Raw genomic sequence first — 15,124 nt, forward strand, 5'->3', positions numbered from 1 at the left:
TGCAGGAGTTTCCAAAACAGGGGGCTGTGAAAATTTCACTTTGATCAGAGGCACTTCATGTACTTTGCACAATGGGTGAGCCCCTCCTGCTGAGCAGCCCTCTCTTTTACAAAAGCGTTTTTAGATTAAATTATAATTTTATATATATTAGCATTTTTTTAAGTATGTACAGATTTGTATTAAAAAAATAAATCTCTAACTGTGTTTTATGACTTGTTTAGAGTAGCTCAACCCAGTGCTGGACATGCCCAGCTATTATAGTTTGAAGAAGAGGTTATCAAATGCAGATTTTACTGTTGATGAGATCCTAACAAAAAAAAAATGTCATATTACATTTTCCCAACTAAGATCCATGCACTGCAAAAAAATTTAATCTAAATAAGTAATATTTTCTTAAAATAAGTGCATTTTGTCTTGAATTAAGGAGGTAAGCGAGACACTTTCCAATGAAACAAGACAATTTACATTTAAAATAAGAAAAAGCAACTGCATTGTCTTATTACAAGTGCATATAATCTAATTATCGTATTTTAAGAGTAAAAATACTCATCCTATTGGCAAATCATCCCATTAACCTACTAAAATTAATGGTAAATACACTTGATCTAATCATTATTTTACTTATTTCTAGTTAATTTCTGCAGTGTGCAATTTACTGAAAGAGCAGCAATAGAAAACTTGTTTAAACTTGTGTTAAAACATGGATGCCCCCCTTGTTTTAGGTGTCATGTTGCTGATAATGAAAACTGCTTTACAAAACACAGAACGGTACTTTTTATTTTGGATAACCAGCTGTTTACAGCCTTTCATTATAATTTAAATCGATTAAAGTTGTTGAAAGAATAAGGATTACATCGTGGGGGAGGTCCCTTTCAGGTGCCAGCGAAAAAATAGGGTCAGTAGAGATTGCAGACATAAGATAATAAAGGAAAACCTGCCCTTCATCTCCAGGCTGTGGCAGACGGAGCTGGCAGCTTATGCGGCAATTAAAGCGTCCTCCATGCACAGGGCGTTAATAGGTTTTGAAGGGATTTACATTCTGCTGTCCAGTCAAATGCTAGATGCCTTGGGAATGACATCATTTTGATCACCTCACATACAGGCTGACCTCCTCCTCCCTGTTTTACAGTGAGGTCTCAGTCACACACAAACCCCTCTGCGCTCTGTACCTGAGCTGGGCCCCTGTCTCACCGGGCTCTGTGCGTAACGGCGCAGCTCTTCTCTGATTGGAGGAATCCCTCCCTCCTTCCCCTCCCATCTCGCTCTTGCTCCTCATCAGTCCTGTTTACTATATGAGACCATGGTATAAATTCCTGAGTGTGCGCAGACTGTGTCCTTAGAAGGTGATGGAAAGAGGGAGGTGTTTTATTTTGGCTCTCTGTGCCGTTCATTGGATTTAAGCGCTGCTAAGCAGGTGCACCGGATTCTGAGAAGGAGGAAAAAAATATCAGCTTCTTACCGGGTTATTATTTGAAATTCGATCCTTAACTGTCGAGGAAAACACATGCAATCAAAAACGATGGAGTCCTGCTGTCCGCACTGAGGTAGGAACCATTTTTTGAACGATAGGAGAAAACATGAGAGCAGGAAAAGGCGTCTTCCTTTAATATGGTTAAAAATCAGTCAGAATGTGTTTTTATCTGATGCTGTCAGTAGAGGCAGCGGTGTTTGGAGGACAGGCGGCGATGCGCTTTGGAAACATCCTGGATGCAGTGGCCTGTAACAGCGCGCAGCCTCCTCCTCCTCCTCCTGCAGCTGATGCCTCCATCACTCCACTAAAGCAGGACTGTTAGGAAGCAGGATCAGTGGGATGTGAATGATGTGTTACACCAGATGTGTCTGAGTTGTGGGGTTTCTGCTGAGGTGGAAAATTATAATGAGGTAGATATTTTTTTTTTTTAGTTGATCAAGGTTAATGATTCCTGCAGTCAGTGCATTATTTTCTTTTTTTTACCATCTGTATTGTTAATGTGGAATTAATAGTCATAATTGCATCTCTGGGATGCAGACAGTCTGCTGACAGCTCATGCATCAGACCAAATCTTTATCACAATATTATCAAACATCAATAATATAATAAACATTGATTAAATTGTAAAACTCAGACTCTTAGGTTAGAAAATATCGAAAGTGCACTCTAAAATTTCCTTCTGATACACAAAATGATGTCCAGGTTATGTGTGCTCTAAAATAATATTTGTTTTAATATACTCTACAATGTCCTGGATTTAAGTTGGTATTTATCAGGTAATATATTTTCCTCTTTGTCATCTTCATCAATGAAAGGCTTATGTCCTTGAAACGCTTCAAAAGGCTCTGACAAGAAATGATAGGTTTCCTTTCGTTGTTAAGCACACAGTCGCTGTTGTCCTTGGAGACGTGCAGAGCTTTAAAAAGCAGAATTCAATAAACTGCTCTTATCCTTTTCAATACACAGATGATGCTGTTTCATGTAAAAAGCCAACAGTCGCCCATAGATCATTACTTGCTTTCCATTCCTACCCTCTTTTTGTGATTATTGTGATGCTGTGGCACCATCAGTTCAGTTAAAAGGAGTATTTTCATTTAACAAAGGAACTCTCATAGTTTTTTTTTTTTTGTCATTTCTTCAAAAAAAACATGTTCTCAGATATGATATAGGTAAAAAGTGTGAAAAGCATATGTAGCTAATGTGTGGTAAAAATGTAAATGTATTTTTTTGTGTGTAGTAGTATAACTTGAAAAGTTTATAAAAATCAAAACATTATAATAAAGAAAACCACTTGATATTTTGGGAACCCTTTTTCTTGCCAGTATGATATCACTGTGTTCTCCTATGATAGCTATTTAGTTACAAGTGTATGAAGAGAGTGACCTTTGTCCATTTATTTTTGTTAAATATCTCTGCATCTCTTAGAGTACTGGCTCCTGTCTTGTGTCACCGCAGCCATAGTTCTTTTTTGGATTTAGTTCTAGGAACCTATATGCCTTGGAAAGAAGGTACATGTTGTTTTTAATCATAAACCATCATTATCCAAATTAAAGTAACATTTCTTTTGTTTTTTGTTTACTTGTCAAATTGAAAGGGCTATGTTGAAAATGTTCAGTGAAGTCTTGAGTTCCCGAGGTCATCCACTCCAGCCAAGTTTGCAGGGATTTTGGAAGGGAGAAAGACACAGGCCCATATCATCCCAGATCCTCCACCATTAACCTTGACTAGGACAGCTTTTTCCTTATAGTCATCATTTGCTTTGCCACAGACCTACCTGAAATGTTTACTGCAAAAACCTAAACCAAGTCCACAAAGATGTCTGGAGTGTACTGACAAGGAACTTTAGATATTTCCTTAAATCCTCACTGCTTTTCTATTCATAATTTCAATAGAAAGGAATAGAATAACCCTACTGAGAACATTTCTGATTAAAAGGAATCATGAAAAATAGACAAATAGAAGTACACATATGCACAATAAAACAGAAGCCAGTGTGTGCATCATAAAGTCCATGGAAAGAAAGCACTCGACTACTAAATTAAAAGTTCCTGGAAACATTAATTAACTTCAAAAGAATCCATCAAAAATGTATTTCAGGTACATTTATTTTATACTGATTTTTAGAGGAGTACCAAAATTGTGACTTTACATAAAAGTAACTATCTCTTAAATGTAGCGATACTAAAGATTGTTTTTTTTCTCAGTACTAAAGTGTGAAAATATCCTACTGTTGAAAATGTGAATACATTTTCTAACTTGTAACACATCTTTACTAAGATGCCAGGCAATTTATGTCTTAGCTTTTTAAGTGAGTTTCACAGCCTAACATACATAGAAGAAGAGAGATGATTGTTGGACAGGTCCTTAACTAATTAGTTTGGGAATGTTCAGACATAATTAACGTTTTTAGCTGAATGGTGTTTTGTGTCATCCGAGCATTTTTTCACACAGTTTGTGATTTAGAAGGTCTCTGAATTTGGGAAGCATCCAACCTTTGAAATGCACTCTATGGATTTTATTGTAGCTTACCAAGCACATTAAACTACTGGAAAGGCATTTCATTTCAGCTAATTTTATGATATTTATATATATTTATATATTTTGTCTTTACAGCTTCCTTTGCTCCAGTCTTTTTGATGGCGCTCGTTCATGAACCCCATGCCTCCTCCCCCACCCTGTCTGGCTTCAACACACCCATTTCTGACCCACCGTCTTTTCGCCGGCTCGATGCCGAGACCCCCTGTACCCCAGAAATGGACCTCACCCCGACCCAGTGTGTACTCCGGAACGTCCTATCCATAGACACGGGGGGTGCCATAGAGCCTGGAGGAGGACAGGGGAAGACCCTAGGGCACAACCAGACACCTGGCGAGGAACAGCAGGAGCACTTTGCCAACAGTGTTTTGAAACTACAAGAGCATGACGGGAGCAGTGGGAGGAATGAGGGAGAGGGGCAAGAGCCGGACAGCTCTGTGGTCAGGAGCCAGGTGGACAACGCCAGGTTGCAATGCCAATCCACCGGAGGGGGAGGAGGGTTTTTGGAGGGGTTGTTTGGGTGTCTTCGGCCTGTCTGGACTATGATTGGCAAAGCTTACTCTACAGAGCACAAACACGACCTGGACGGTAAGTCTATTTCTGTATAAAGTGAGCAAGCTTCAATAAACTTTGTTGTTAATGATTGCTTTAAGTTATTTATGACAGAAGCCACTATCCTCAATTACATTCCCTAGTTAAGCTTTGATATGCTAATTGAATGATCTTATCTGCCAGTTTAATTACATTAAGCAGTAGGTAGAAAAATGACTCCCACAAAAGCCACGTTGTAAATAAGCACTTTCCCTGACAGGAATGAGCTGCTTCCAGGGTAGCAGACTCTATCAGAGCTGGAGCATGCTCATTTTCCCCTGATACCCCCAACCCCCCTAAACCATCCCATCTGATCTATTTGCCTGCTCGTGCCCACCTCCCACAAGCACCACCCACCCCCTCAGTGAAACCCACTCCCTGTGACGCTGTGTTGTTTATGTCTGCAGCCACTACAAAAGCACAGGGCTCCCCCGAGACTGCTCTTCCAAATCTGCTTCATGAATTATTCATAGCCACGTTCTGACCCCGCACCTCTCATCTCTATTAAAGCAAACCTGACACGCATGCACATGGACAGATGCACGCGCACAGACACTCATCTGCAAACTGAAACACTGATATTAGCAATATAAGTGAAATAACATGCTTAATGTTTTGGAGAAATATTGTACCTCATATAAGAGACAGAGCTGGCAGGTTTACACCCTTCCCTGGCTGTATTGCCTTTCGATGTTTTATCACCCATTGACTTCACTTTTTCCCCTCCTCCCGTCTCATATTGTCTCTGCTTTTCATCCACCTCTTTTATCATCCCCAGTCCATCTGCACCTCTATGCTCTTCTATTCTGTACAACGGTGTGGCTTAAATGAACCACTTTTCAACTTGTAACGATTGCTTACATTCAACATTTCTCAGGACCTGATTGTTTTTTGTGGTGGATATCAGGAGAAACAAAAGGCATCCTGTTACTTATCAAGAGGGTTGGAGGAGAGCTCATGTTTCCAAATCAAAGAAGAGCCGAGGATATTCTCACATGTCAGAGCTGGACTGATGTCTTTACTACAAAAAAATTGAGACGCCCATTAGAGGCGGAGCACTCAATCGATCACTGCTGGGCATTAATCATTCATTTCATCCTCATTAATATGATAAATCTGTCTCAATACAGCTCACTCTACTGCTGTTCTCCCCGGGTTAAGAACAGCAGCAGAGCGAATGGGTTATATGTCTCTTGGATATTAACAGTCATTCTTTACGCACATAGAACACAGCAGTAAGGGAATCCCCCCCCGACCCCACTACCCCAAACTCCCTACTGTCTATTCACTTACCAGCCTCAGTAATACTTTGCCATCTCTCTATACACCCTACGACCAGCCATTAGCCTCTCAAATCCTCTCCATCCTACAAACCCCTTCTGAGTTGTTGAACCCCTGTTTTGTGTCAGCCCCTCAATGGCACTAAGTAGGATTTAGGAGTCTGAGGGAGAATTACCCACAAGAGATTAGAGCTTCCCTGTCTGTATACCGAGTGTCAGGTTAGGAGGTTCATCCAGATATCAGCCATGGTCATATCTTGTTATGGCTTCCTTCAGCTTTTCCATGCTTTACTAAAGGTTAACCTCCACTGAGGTAGTGTTTTTTTTTTATTTTGTAAAAAAAAAAACTGCTTTTATTTTCTGCTTAAGTATTCATATAGGAAATTATCTTGTTTAAATTACATTTTTTACATCTGTTTTCATGTTGTACTTAAAAAACTGATGTCGATAATGACAGAAGTATGCTACAATATCTCTCTAATGTGGTACTGAAATGAAACTGATATTAGTTGTTGGTAACAATAATCCGTCTAAGCAAGCTGTCTTAAAATTTGAAGGCTCTTCTATGCTCTCTGATCTTTCGTTCTTTTAACAGATTTTAAATTGGAATAAAGTTAGATTCTGATCAAGAATGCCTCACTAAATTCTTCCTTTATTAAGTTGTAAGAAGCCTGCTGAGACCATAGTAAAAATCTGTCTCCAACACGATGTTTCCATCTTTAAACATCACTGTTGGTGTATTTGTTATGATGTGTTCTCATAAGATGACACTTTCCCTGAAATTGATTTTGTTTCCATGATATTAAGCATGAAACTTTAATTGATATAAACACACTTTTTCTTCAACAGTGGAGACTTTATCAAGACTTTTGCGGTTGTGTTGATAACTGATTATTTTCATTAAAGAACTGGACTTGCTGCTTCCAAATCTCCTTAAGGCTCTCCGCTAGTGGCCTTGGCTTTTGGCCAACTCCTCTGCTTATGAGTTTTCCTTTTTTTGTGGAAAGGGACTTGAATATTGTTAGTTCATGATGATATATTGTTCTCTCCACTTATAGATTTTGTCTTACTAGGACATTCAGAGCTGCAGAAATATGTTTGAAATCAGTGCTGGTTATTGTTTACGTCAGTTAGCCATGCATTTAACAACTTGATCATACAATTTAAACTGAGAGAGATTAAGAAATTATTTATTACAAAGGATTATTAAATTATCTTGCAACACTTACTGTTGGTGTTGTTTTAAATGTTGATGGCTGTTGGCAGGATGAATATCCTGTAGTTGACTATCATACAGTAGTTCTGAATAGAAGTAGACTAATAAATCATCTGGTTAATGCTTGTATTGTATTCTTGTGGTGGCATGAGCCAATAAATGTATGAGTTGACTAATTCATTAGTATTATTACATTCAGTAGCCATACCAAGATCATGTGAAATACATATATTTTCCATTTCTCCTTTTGCTTTCCATTGAGAAGGTTTTGTTTGATTTTTTAAAATAAATATTTCTTTCTGTTATAACTTAAATATATAAAATTTGTCATTTATTATTGTGTAATTTTTATTATGTAAAAGCAATATCAGGTTGAAATACAGGTCCCCCCAAAAAAGTATTAGCATATAATGTAATGTGTAATGTAAATCCCTTTATTGTGCCTCAATGGGGAAATGAGTTCTCTGTATTTTGACCCATTCCCTTGGGGAGCAGCAGGCTGCCATTGTGTGGCTCCCAGGGAGCAATGAGGGGTTAAGGGTTTTGCTCAGGAACCCAGAGTGGAGGATGTGGGGATCAAACCAGGTACTTGCAAACTTTCCAGAACACAAGCGCACTATTCTAACCCAATAGGCCATAATATATCAGTAATCTGTAAGATTGATATCAAAACTATTGACCTTAAAAAATATATATTTCTGTCAGTCTCTAGTTCTGGAGTGTCTCTGACTAAAGCCACTGTTGTTGTATGACACTCTAATAAAGACATTACATTAACTTTAATGAAGTTAATGAAATATATGGTCTGTTCCTAGTATTGTGCTGCTTAAGGTGGCTGCATAATGGAGTAGCTCTGCTTGATTGCTAGTTTCTCCATTTGTTGATAAGAGTTTCTTTTTTCTGATGGTTTTTGCTTCTGGTTTTAAGTGCTGTAAGACCGGAAAGAATTTTACTGATAGCAATTTTTTTTTTGGATACTTGTGGTGATGTGTAACCACAGCTAACACAGCAAGTAGATTTTTTTTTTTTTTTTACATCCGGGAACAGCTTTTTAATATCTCTAAAGCTGAAATAGTACATCAACTACTTACAAATTACCAGCTAAGTTGAAAAGTAGGTTCCTGAAATGCAGAGCAGGGGCTATAATCATGCACAATGTGAAAACTTTAGGAAAGAAGTTAGAAGAACTCCAACCCTAGCAAAAACCCAGTGACAATATCGGCAATGCAGCAGTATGTGTTTTATTAAAATGTGGCTGCAAGATCATATTTCAGACTCCAGCGTTTCTCTGCCATGTTTTCTGACCATGTGAGCAAATAAAGATTTTAAGACTGGAACATTGAAAGGAGGTGGGTTGGCAGTTATTGTGAACAACAGATGGTGTCATCCATGACATATTACTGTGAAGATTTGTCACTGCAACCCAGATATTGAACTATTGGCAGTTGGTTTCCGACTATTTCGACTACCTGTATTTGCCCTGGGTGTTTACCAGTGTTCTTTTAGTAACCATTTACTAAAACATTTAGTAACAATCTAGTAACCTTCTTCCATTACCACTGAATGTGAGGTAATCAATTATGTTGTTGTTGTTAAGCTCCAGACACATGTGTAGCAATAACTGGTGATTTTAATCACACCTCGGTGTCTGCTACACTGCCATCGTTCCAACAGTTTGTCAGCTGCTATGCCAGAGGAAAAAAATTTGACTTCTTTTATGTAAATGTCAAGGACTCCTACATCTTTAAAGTAAGACCTGCTCTTGAGAAATCAGATCACAATCTTGTCACAATCTCTGCTCAGAGTATAAGCCACTACAAGAGACAACATGCATTAAAAATAACTGTAATTAGATGGTCACAGGAAGCTGAAGAAGCCCTGCAAAGTTGTTTTGCTCCCTCCGCCTTTTACTGTCTGTCTTTAGAAGTCAAGTGAAGAGGAAACTAGTGAGACTAAATTGTAATAAGTCACCAGGTCCTGATGGTGTCATCCACAGAGTCTCGAATGCCTGTGCAGAGCAGCTCTGTGGGATTCTACAACACGTCTTCACCCTTAGTGTGACGCAGGAGGCAGTTCCACTTTTGAGGAAGACCTCCTGCCTTATTCCAGTACCAAAGAAGACTCAGCAAACAGTCCTCAGTGACTACAGACCTGTTTCCCTGACATTATCACTGTGAAAAAGTGAAATAATAGGCTATCAATCAGCTAGCCTTGACCAACCAACAACACTTGGTCAAAAAAATAAGAGGGAATGAAGCAAACAGTGGAATCAAGACATATTATAAAAACAGTCTAACTTAGCTGAGTGGGGGTGCAGTATTTCACAGAAACCATTAGATTATCAAATTTAAATGACTTAATAGGACATCCAACAGTGAGTTCAAGCAAAGACTTTCTGTAGCAAATCTCATTACTTTCCTAACCAAATCCTGTCCAGGCTACATTTCCAAAAGAGAAACAAGGTTTCACTGTAGTTGTCTCCTCCTGGAAAAACTGGAATGTTAGTAAAATGAGTGGACTGGACTGAAATGACAATAAAATTGTCTAAATCTAAGTCTAAAAGGGTAGGTGCAGCAGGGTCAGATCTTTGGTTGCAGCTTGTTAACTAGTTGCAAAACTCAGTCAAGGATATGTGGTTTTTCATGGCTCAATAGCAGTTAGGCAGGCATCTCTTCTGGATTTGATGGAGCTGTTGTTACAGTTTTTTTTAAGGTAAATCACAACACTATTGTCATTCTTTGATTCTCCCAATGACTCATCCAATTCATCCAAGTATTTCTGCAGACAACAGGACTGTCTTGTACTGGAAATGGAAGGTAGAGAAAGAGAGTGAGAATACCCTTCCCTGTGGTGCTCCTGTGCAGCAAATCAGTGCACTGGTGAAATCAAAGAAAATGATCTTTCCAGTACTGTTTGCTTTGTGTAAATTATAGCAGGTTTGTTGAAGCAGGGGTATGATGGCATCCTTAACTCCATGGCAATAAGCAAACTGATAGCAGATTGTTGTTTACTTAAGTGGGCAAACAGGAGTATCTCTTGAAGATGATGCTATAATGATGTTGTAGGTCAGGGCAAGAGGTCTACAGCCATTGAGGCGTGATGGCTGAGTTTTCTTTGGTACCAGGAAAAGGCAGGAGGTCTTCGATAACATGTGTACTGTCATTTGGGTTAGGCTAAGGTTGATAAGGTGCAGCAGAATTTCACAAAGCTGCTCTGCATATATTCATTAAATCTATATGCTAAATAAGATGCTAATGTCAAATAATTTCATATTTCCGTCACCACCTGACCATAGTTTACCACAGTATTTGTCCAAATCATTCATAAATAGTCAGGTACCCATTTTTCTTTAGCATAAAGGAGAGAAGTAATTGTTTTTTGTCATGAAAGTACAAGGTTAGAAATCAGCTTTTGGTTGGACTCCGTGAGCCTCAAAACCACAAATAAAAGACAAAAATCTTGAGGTCTTTTGCATCTTAGAACAACTACATATTAGCTTAATATCATAAAGGAGCACATGTTCGTGCTTCGGTGGTGCAGTGGTAGTGCACACCACCCATATATGGAGGCCTTAGTCTTCGACGTGGCCGACCTGGTTTTGAATCCTACCTGTGCTCCTTTGCTGCATGTCTCTCCCCCTGTCTCATACCCCCTTTCCTGTATCATCATTTGTCAGCCTACAGTCCAAACAACTAGCTACTAGTGCTGTAGACCCCCCTCACCACAACAAAAGGAGTACATAAAAGATAGTGCTTGCCTTTTGTTTTGTAGTAATCAATAAATCAACCGTTTCGAAATTACAGCACTGGCAACCTGGATTTTAAATTGTACAATTTAAGATTAGGTGTAGGGTGGAGGGACAGTGACATTAGGCAGATCCTATGTTCAGGCTTGGGTCATATGGGACTGACAGAAAAATCCAGGGAGGAGCAGAGGCAGAAAGACTTGGTCGAGAGGCAAGGCAGGAGGTCGATGTCCAAAGATCAGAAGTCCACAGCAGCATCCGACAGGAGAGATGCAAGGCAAGCCAAAAGCAGGAACAAGACAGGTTAAGATAAGGAGGTCAAGACAAGGATTGTTGGATGATTAACTCATACAAACAGCTTGCAAGGACTTGATGGTTACAGACAGGAAGAGCAAGGAATATATAGTGATCATTCCAGGTGAAGAAACTCCTGGTAATTGGAGCTGCCACAGGTGTAACCGCTCAGCCCTGATTGCGTGTCCAGAGGTAGCAGGGACTGAGACTGCAGACAGCAGCTACACAGGCAAGACAGGAATCGTTACATCGCTGGCTCCTTTAAATCAGTAATGAAAACATTCCTGTTTACTAAAGTTTGAGGACAAAATCAAAAAATTTTCAATCTCAACATTTCTTGTTTTTGGTCATGCTCGTTGCTCATCGTTTATATGTAAAGTCATTTCAATTAAACTGTATTGATAATGGGAACCCTTAGGCCTTAATTTATAGACTGTTTTGCAATGTTTGCTCAACTATCAGTCCCTGTAACATTAAAATGTATGACAAATAACAGTATACGGACTGGTTTTAATTCCCTTGTATGTATGGGTTGTTAAGAATATCTGAAGCAAATTAAATGTCCTGCTGCACATAGATTTAATGAGAAAAGACTGTATTTGATGATTTCTTTCAATTGATATAGCCTACCCTATATTTTGTATTACATGCAGTAAAAACTGTATGCTTTATAATATTACATTTTAAAGCAAGTCATCTTTGAAAAAAGGTTTAAGAAATCTCTAAGATCTTCTCCTTGGCCTTATTAAAGTGAAGCAAGACTCACTAAGAATAGAAAGAGGATTCTCAGACACAGTGTTGCCTAAGTGTTTCATCATTCAAGTTCAACTGATCTGTAGTCAGTAGAGGTCAGTGCAATGATTACACTGTATTTATAACTCACATGCTGCTACTTACCGGGTAACTTCACCTAGAGCTTCTTCATTATCTTTTTGTCTCTTCAGAGGAGTGGGAAGTTCCTTTTGAGGAGATTTCTGACCTACAGTGGGTGGGCAGCGGAGCCCAAGGTGCTGTCTTTCTAGGCAAACTTCACGGGCAAGAAGTTGCTGTGAAAAAAGTGCGAAACATAAAAGAGACTGATATCAAGCACCTGCGGAAGTTAAAGCATCCCAACATCATCACTTTCAAGTAGGTAGACGTGATTAAATGGCTTTTTAGACTAGATGACAAACTTCTGAAGACATTAATAACTGATTTAAAATTATTTTCTTGATTTGATATCACTCGATAATTTGAAAAAAACTATAAATTAACATATTTTTAAAAAATGTATTTTACACATAATTCGACAATACTTTTTGAAAAATATTATTTCTGTTTTGCATGTATTATATGTTAAAGAAGTATATATTTACTTTTCCATTTCAAAGGTCGGAGCTGCAGCACAAATTGTATCTATCAGCCATATTGATCTCAGTCAGTGCACTGTCACTGCTAAATACATGGTGATTGGCCTATGTATGTATTTCATATGCAGGGCATGTCAACCCATGATTTGTCAGGGTCTGTTTCACACAATAGTAGTTACCTCCTTAAAACTACTGGTCTTCTTTTTAGATTTTACCAGATAAAAAAATAAGTTTTGTCTAAACGTTGTTAGGTCTATTTTAAGGGACAATGTTTTATCAAATTTAAGACATAAATTATGGAAAGTGAGCTTCTGTGAGAATCCTAAATTATGCATGCATGCATTACAATGACTGCTTTGTTTCAAGAAATTATTAAAGTAAGAAGTTTTGTCACAATCTTTCTAAAGATAATTTTTGCTCAATCAGTTGTTAATGTTTTATAAGTAGCTGGTTAAAGAGGGCATTGAAGTGTAAATTGGCAGTACAGCTGAAACTTATAAGCAAAATTATGATAAAAAAAATAAAATGGTGAGGCAAATCTTTCAATTTCACTGCAAAACAAAAGAAAAATAAGCAACAAAAAAGGCAAGGGCCCCTCAAAAAAGAGATGTTTCATCTCAAGGGAATATCATTTAAATAAATTTCCCTTTCAAAACTCTGGGGGAACTCCACTTGATAGCTCTGCATATGCTATGCTAAATAGTATGATGTCTATTTAAATCGAATGTATTCAAAATGTCTCATAAATATTTCTTTGTTATGTTATTTACTTACCTAAAGGCCTCCAGAACAGGGGAGCAAAACTTAAGTTTTATTATTGACATTTTAGTTTAAAAAACATTTTCTTTGTTTTTTCTCAGAGGTATTTGTACTCAGGCTCCTTGCTACTGCATCATCATGGAGTACTGTGCTCAGGGACAGCTGTATGAAGTCCTGCGAGCGGGCAGGAAGATCACACCCTCCCTGCTCATGGACTGGGCCATGGGCATCGCCGGGGGCATGAACTACCTTCATCTGCATAAGATCATCCACAGAGACCTCAAGTCACCCAAGTTAGTTTGCTAAAAATCCACACGTTGACCACAGCAGCACGAGCTTAACGTAAGAATAATAATTAGGTAAAAGTAGGTTCAACATCATTTATCCATGAAAGAGGTAAAGTGTCAACACAGATTAAGAGAACTGAGCAGCTATTTTTCCCATTTTACCAAGAAAGCTACAGATTTAGTTGTCAACATGCTCAGGATGGTGACCTTGAGTTTAAAAAAAAAAGAGAGAAATTTCAAAGGCCTTGCAAGCCTTTGTAATTATTATGTTTTACGGAAAAAAATTACTTTGATATAATATGAGACTAAACTACTAACAGATTAAATGAAGTGATTTTAATTGAACATATATATTTTATTTCAGCATGCTCATCACCTATGATGACGCAGTGAAGATCTCTGATTTTGGAACATCCAAGGAGCTTAATGACAAAAGCACCAAGATGTCTTTTGCTGGAACTGTGGCCTGGATGGCTCCTGAGGTCATCCGCAATGAACCCGTTTCAGAGAAGGTGGATATTTGGTAGGTGTCATGACCCTCTTGAACTTTGCTTTTCCTCTTTGTGATCCCTGATGATTTGTCTTTTCAGTCACCAAATCAGCATAGAATCTCATTAGCGTCAGTCTACCAGCGCAAAGGATCCTATTTCTAGAAAATCTATTCAGCATGATGTATAATATCTCATTACATGAAACTCTATAGGGTCTCCACCATATCTGATGGGTAGCCCTATGTTAAGCTTTATTCCCCCACCACCCTACATTTTCTACCTCCCTATTTCTCCTTTACTACAATCCCTCCTTCTTCCTCTCCATCCTGAAAGGAACGCCAGCTAATTTAATAATTGATCTGCCAGATGCTGCAGTGCTCAGGAGAGGCTGGAATAACCTTCCAAGCCTTCGGATGGGTTGGCCCTCGGCCAGCAGTGCATTAGCTGGGAGTGAAAATAGGATTAAAAAGCTTTTGATGTAAAAAGAAAGCAAAGCCAGGGCGTGTAGTGTACATTTTTGCTGAAATCTATGTAAATCATTTGAAAGGAGTCCATAGCACAAAATGAGTAAGAAAGCAGCATGTTGGGGTTAAGCATTGTCAGATGGTACACATATGGTGTTTTTAGTGTTTTAACAATGAACAGCGGCTGGGCATAATTCCTTTTAGGTAAACAAATGAAAATTAGAAAATGTAGCTATGTTTAAAAAATCTATTTTGAACTGAGCTAACAACCTCATACCACACTGTCAAATTAAGCTAGAAAACCCTAAATATGTTCTTAGAAAACGTAAATCATTTACAGCCAAAATGATTCACAAAATGACATGGATGTAATATATTTCAGATGAAAAATTCGTCACATAATTTTTTTTTTTCTACAAATCATCAATCATTACCAGGTCCTGTTTCAGACAAAATTGGCCATGTAACCACAGCTGGTGCTTCTTCAAGATATTGCTGAAAGCTATAAATAATAGATTTTAATGAAAACATTCTGGGAAATCTTTTGGAAAGCTGATGGTAACATAAGAAACACAGCAAATTTATTGTAAATAACACAGTAACATATATATATAAAAAGTATATACATATATATATATATAT

General features: G+C 38.2%; 1 protein-coding gene across 2 annotated transcripts in view; it reads left to right on the top strand.

Moving 5' to 3' along the window:
* Positions 1-1,315: 1,315 nt before the first annotated feature.
* LOC107103341 (mitogen-activated protein kinase kinase kinase 12-like) overlaps positions 1,316-15,124 on the top strand; it is a 27,224-nt gene continuing 13,415 nt past the window's right edge. For both annotated transcript variants that reach the window (XM_015403017.1, XM_015403024.1), the window contains exons 1-5: positions 1,316-1,544; positions 4,085-4,594; positions 12,077-12,260; positions 13,342-13,533; positions 13,892-14,050. In XM_015403017.1, the coding sequence (XP_015258503.1) occupies positions 4,108-4,594; positions 12,077-12,260; positions 13,342-13,533; positions 13,892-14,050 (1,022 nt within the window). In that variant the 5' untranslated portion in view covers positions 1,316-1,544; positions 4,085-4,107. The remainder of the gene's footprint in view (positions 1,545-4,084; positions 4,595-12,076; positions 12,261-13,341; positions 13,534-13,891; positions 14,051-15,124) is intronic.

This window comes from Cyprinodon variegatus, unplaced genomic scaffold, assembly GCF_000732505.1.
Source record: "Cyprinodon variegatus isolate N-32 unplaced genomic scaffold, C_variegatus-1.0 Scaffold34, whole genome shotgun sequence".
Taxonomy (NCBI): Eukaryota; Metazoa; Chordata; class Actinopteri; order Cyprinodontiformes; family Cyprinodontidae; genus Cyprinodon; species Cyprinodon variegatus.